The sequence below is a fragment of the Littorina saxatilis genome, linkage group LG11 (genome assembly GCF_037325665.1).
Source record: "Littorina saxatilis isolate snail1 linkage group LG11, US_GU_Lsax_2.0, whole genome shotgun sequence".
Classification (NCBI taxonomy): Eukaryota; Metazoa; Mollusca; class Gastropoda; order Littorinimorpha; family Littorinidae; genus Littorina; species Littorina saxatilis.
This window is the reverse complement of record NC_090255.1, coordinates 20,924,161-20,930,160: the sequence shown is the minus strand read 5'-3', so window position 1 is coordinate 20,930,160 and position 6,000 is coordinate 20,924,161. Positions and strand designations below refer to the sequence as shown.

The 6,000-nt window shown below is 37.9% G+C and overlaps 1 protein-coding gene across 1 annotated transcript in view; it reads right to left on the bottom strand.

The window, feature by feature from the left end:
* Positions 1-315: 315 nt before the first annotated feature.
* The window catches only part of LOC138979502 (TPR and ankyrin repeat-containing protein 1-like), a 40,542-nt gene continuing 34,857 nt past the window's right edge, over positions 316-6,000 (bottom strand). Inside the window, exons 32-36 of the mRNA XM_070352213.1 lie at positions 2,767-2,989; positions 1,943-2,082; positions 1,394-1,666; positions 697-936; positions 316-342 (exon numbers count right to left, since the gene is read on the bottom strand). Of these exons, the coding sequence (XP_070208314.1) occupies positions 316-342; positions 697-936; positions 1,394-1,666; positions 1,943-2,082; positions 2,767-2,989 (903 nt within the window). The remainder of the gene's footprint in view (positions 343-696; positions 937-1,393; positions 1,667-1,942; positions 2,083-2,766; positions 2,990-6,000) is intronic.

Sequence of the window (6,000 nt, the reverse complement as noted above, 5' to 3'; positions counted from 1 at the left end):
ATTAAAAAAATCGTCATTTAAAAAAAAATATTTCAGTCTGTTACTCAGATTTTCACTGTAATTTAGTTTATTTTAGAAAACTATAGTTTGTTCAAAGGTCACATTTCCGTTGATGGCTCGTGCATCATTTTAGTTTGTTTCCAGCATTCATTAAGAAATGATTGAAATTTCTGGAAAGATATTTTTAAAAGCCGAAGAATATTTTCGATTTGCATAGAAATCCATACCTTGGCATGTACAAAGAAGAATACATTTTCCAGATATGACCACAGTTTAATTTGATGAAAAAAAACCACCGATGTCAATTTGCTTTCCCTAGAGACAAAAGTTGCGACTTTTACACTGTTCGCACCCGACAGTGACTGTAACATAGTAGTAAGTAAAACAGTAAGGTCAATTTTAAACGTACCCTCATTTAAGCGGTTCGCTAGCTTTGACTAGACCGCTGTGCAAAATATCCTCATTTCGAACATTTGTCCAAACAACCAAAAAGGTGATTTATAGGAAATAGACAGTTTGAGAAAATAAAAAAAGGGTTGTGATCTTTTAAGTGGAGGTACAAAAAGTGTTGCAATATATTTTTGAGCCAAGGTTATATAATTATATTCTATAAAGAAAAATCAGTAAAACATTAAATGGCTCGAGAACAGCAACAATACTAAACAATGTGCGCAGAGAGGACTGCAGTGAACTCACCTTCTTTTTTGTGATTTTAAGCCACCTGGGATTAAGGCAAGGGTAGAAAGTCAAAGAGCTGGAATCTGGCACATCCAACCCAAAGAAGTGCAGGCACTGCAGGTATTGGGAATTGGAATGCTCTCCATCAAGCAACAAAAGCACCAGCTCAGATGAGTAATCCATGCCTTCTAGCAGATGTTGGTAGGCAAATTTGTCCATTTTCAAACATTCCTTGGGATCTGCAGGCTTGTAGAGAGTCTGGATGCACAAAACACAAATGCTTCATTACTGAAAATGTCTTTTTTGATAACTGTTTTCTGCAAATAATTAACTTCAGATATAGGTGAAATGAAGCACATTAAAGCAAATTATGTTACATTAAAGAAACATCTGTTCCGGGTCAACGTGACACGACTTGCACCTGCCATTATGTTTTGGTGACCAATCTGAAAAATACATAGACTCTTCACTTTACAAAAATGTCCTATTTTGTATTGATGGGTTGTGGTCCATGAAAGTTCCAAATTTAACCCATACGTTTTACTGTGCTGCCTTTTAAAGAATAATGTAATGCTAGGCCGACAATGGTCATGGCATTCACCTTTAAGACTCACTACTTCTTGGAAACTGCCGCAGGAAAGTCTCTTTGAAGAAAAGCAATCTCAAGGCAAGGTCACAACAAAATACAAATTACAAAAATAAAGTATTTTATTACCTCATAACACTCCAGAACCGCTGCCAAGTTGGCAAGATGGCCTTTCTGCTGGAAGAACTTCAAGGCATCAAACACATAGTTCTTGTCAACTTTGAGCTGTGCAAGGAGCAAAAGACACTCGCCAGCTTCGTTGTGCTTACTGCATTGCTTGAAGAGTTTTAGGGCTTCGTCCAACAGTTGTTCCGCTTCTCTGAAAACCTTGTCCCACGTCTCGGGAACAGTATTGTTAGGCTTGCCAACCCCTGTGTTGGTGCTCTCTTTTTCACTGCTTGCCTGCAAATGATATCTGCATTCATAAAACTGAGAAAATCTGTGTCTGTTTATCACAAATGTCATCGTCTGTCAGCATATCTCATAATAAGCTTGAAATAGTATAAGTGTATACATCAGTTTCCCAGTTTTCGAATTCTACACACAGATAAATGCACTTTCATTCTTGCGTAGCAGTTATAAAACCAGAAAAGCAAGCATGCATGAATGTGATCATGCCCAACTAAAAACATTTTATTGTTTATAGTCTCTGCATATGATTGTTGTCAAATCACTTACCTCGGAGTGAATGAGCCGACGAGCCTTGTTTAGGTAGCAATGTGCTCTGAGTTCAATGTCTTTACTTTCTTCGGCAAGTTCTATTGCCTCGTCCATCATTCCATTGTGCAACAGCAACCAGACAGCCTCAGACCTGGCACCTGAAAATAAAAGCATACTATTTCACATTAGTATCCATGATAGTAAATACCAACCCCTAGATGTATCAGACACACTTTTATTCAGAATAAATTCAATTCACATGTTAACAACAACGGAACTAAAAAATTTGTGAAATTATATTTACAAAGGTTATGAACAAAAATATCTTTAAACAAAAAAGACAGACAAACACAAGATTATAAAGGGAAGGGGGGGGGGGTGAAATCGATAGGTTTTAAGGAATTTTTTTAACAGATTAGCTCAGCCCATGAAGTACTGTATTTTAACTGAAGCAAAACAATACGTTACATTCACATACATTATTTGTCTGTGCACATCGATATATTTGTGAATGTAACTTATTGTTTTGTCAATAACAAACATTCCAACAACCTACCTTTCTTGTTTTTTTATTTTGAATTTTGGAACGTTGGTAGTCTCTTTGTTTTGGGATTAACTGAAGCAGTTATACAGTAATGGACGAAACCATATAAGGACATTAGAGATTAGTTTTATTTCACACCATCCCAACAATAAAGTGCCTCCATGATGAGAACTTGTAGGAGAAAGAAAGTAACTCAACATTTTTCAAAACATGAAACTAACATGCTGCATATAAGTGATAGTTTCAACCCATTTACTGTAATTAGATAATTGATAAAAACAAGAGCATATAACGCCACCTTTTTGGACCATCTTTTTAGCAGCAAGATCAAAACGATTGTTCTTCTGGAGAAGCGCAATCTGTTCTTCAGGGGATACGTCATCAAGAGTACGAAGCATTTCCTCTTCCTCTCCACTTTTGACGCATTCTTCTGCCTTCCTCAGGCGAAGATTTTCAACAGTGAACTCAGTTCCCGGTTTTACCATAACTTTTTGAGGCTGTTCCTTTGAGTCCTTGCATTTCTGAAAGAAAAAACACACCCATCCAGTTCATGCTTACATTTCTTTTCTTTATTTTTGTTTTAAATTGCCATGCACATCATTGTGGGCGTTTTTTTTTTATTAACATGCATCCTTTGAGTCATGCTTATATTTCGTGCAAAAAGCTGCTGAACACATATATACACAGACTAGATGGGGTTTTTAGGAAAGAAGAAAACAATGCTTGGATCATGCTAGTTTGTATGTTCGATAACATTAATAAAGCATATTCTACAAGTCTTTGTGTATTTTACCTCAAAGTAACATGCACTTCGATAATAGCAATACAAGCTGCCAATTCGAGAGACCGTAACAAGAAGAGCAAGCGTTTGTGTGACTCCTGTTTGCACTGTTCGTGTGCTGCTTCCAACATAAACTGAATCTATATATAATATAAGCCTCATGCAATCTATTACGTCAAACCAAAGAAACGTCACTCTGAAAGTGTGGCGTGACGTGTTAGTTCTAAAGATTCATTGAGGGTAATTGGCGAGCGCAAATTTTGTTTCTATAATGACGTTTGTCTCAGTGACTTTGGCACCATAAGCAGTGGAAAAACAGGTCCCTGCCAGACTTGCTTGACATGACCTCATTTACATGATATACACACGTGTGATTTGAACGATTATTATCTCACGGGTGTCCACTGCTTATGATGCCAAAGTCACCGAGACAAACGTCATTATAGAAACAAATTTTGCGCTCGCTAATTACCCTCGATGAATCTTTAGAACTAACACGTCACGCCACACTTTCAGAGTGACGTTTCTTTGGTTTGAGGTAATAGATTGCACAGAAGAGATCAAGGTTCCAAAACAAGCGTCTTCAATTTAGCTGCCTCGACTGCAGGACATTTTCAGTAAAATACACGTAAGTACAGTATGTAGGATCAACAGAATACTACATGGCTTGCTGTGTCGTACCAGATTTACACTCGTTGCTTTTTCAAATAGTGAACAGCTCGCTTCCGCTCGCAGTTCAATATTTAAAAAAACAACTCGTGTAAATCTGGTACGACACAGCAAGCCATGTAGTATTATCTATCTTGATCATGGCTGGAGAGCATATAACTCAAGAATTTTAAAAAGTTGAACAGTGCTACATTTTTGAAGAACGTACACTAAAATGATTATTTTCATTTTTACATTTAGTCAAGTTTTGACTAAATGGTTTAACATAGAGGGGGAATCGAGACGAGGGTCGTGGTGTATGTGTGTGTGTGTGTGTGTGTGTGTGTGTGTGTGTGTGTGTGTGTGTGTGTGTCTGTCTGTCTGTGCGTGTGTGTGTGTGTGTGTGTAGAGCGATTCAGACTAAACTACTAGACCGATCTTTATGAAATTTTACATGAGAGTTCCTGGGAATGATATCCCCGGACGTGTTTTTCATTTTTTCGATAAATGTCTTTGATGACGTCATATCCGGCTTTTGTAAAAGTTGAGGTGGCACCCTCATTTTTCAATCAAATTGATTGAAATTTTGGCCAAGCAATCTTCGACGAAGGCCGGACTTCGGTATTGCATTTCAGCTTGGTGGCTTAAGAATTAATCAATGACTTTGGTCATTACAAATCTGAAAATTGTAAAAAAATAAAACATTTTATAAAACGATCCAAATTTACGTTCATCTTATTCTTCATCATTTCCTGATTCCATAAACATATAAATATGTTATATTTGGATTAAAAACAAGCTCTGAAAATTAAAAATATAAAAATTATGATCAAAATTAAATTTTCCAAATCAATTTAAAAACACTTTCATCTTATTTCTTGTCGGTTCCTGATTCCAAAAACATATAGATATGATATGTTTGGATTAAAAACACGCTCACAAAGTTAAAACTAAGAGAGGTACAGAAAAGCGTGCGCTATCCTTCTCAGCGCAACTACAGTACTACCCCGCTCTTCTTGTCAATTTCACTGCCTTTGCCACGAGCGGTGGACTGACGATGCTACGAGTATACGGTCTTGCTGAAAAATTGCAGTGCGTTCAGTTTCATTCTGTGAGTTCGACAGCTTGACTAAATGTTGTATTTTCGCCTTACGCGACTTGTTTTTGTTTTACTCAATCTCGACCCTGCTGTGACTGTGAAGGAAATCACCAATAACACTGTAACAGGCAAAGTTTGACAGTGATATCCTCCACGCTTTTAGAGCGCTAACCAGAGATATAGTGTGACATAGCAAAGTGTCTTGCACGTACTGTGAACGAAACTCACTGACCGGGGATAGTTGACGTTGTAAATCGCAACTAGGGTATTGTTACACATTACCACTGTCCTTGGACATTGCGGGGTTGTCCAAGTAATCGGCCGGGAGGAAGGAAGCCCGGATAGATGCGACAGTAAAGCACTTAACAGGTAAATGGAATAAGCATTCGAATATCGCTGCAGTGTTTATCGCACAAGTTGAATCGCCTTACACTGTAAACTGTAAACATAGCAGACAGATATAGAGACACTATGTCCGCTATTTATGTTGTGCAGTGCGTCGTATAACCGGTCTGAGAGGGAGATAGCGGCCAGATGACAAGTGTGAAGGATCTGAGAAGCCGCCGAAGTATCATAACTCTAGACCAGCATAGCTGAAATTCGACGGGATTTCGAGAAGTTATTGCAAGGTTATGGTTGTCCGTATAGTTGGACCATAGAGGTCACATGACGAAAGGAACTGAGTAGACCGAGGTCGCCAGTGGAAGGAATTAGTATTCAGATACATTTCCTAGTGAACGGCCATAGACGCTGTGTAATTCTGTGTATGAACAGAGTTAAAATATGTCTATAAGATCTTAAGTACATAAGATATAATGAGTGTTTAGTAGGCAGAGCAGACGGTGATTTGAGTCTGCCGGAATATGAACTGTAACTGTTTTTTCTGACTACACACGAGCCGTGATTCGATACCAGTAAAGTAGATATCGTGTGCCTGTGAGTTCACGGACTGTTTGTGTATTTCTCTACATAAGTGAAGGGTAGAGGGTTTTGTTAGTAAAATT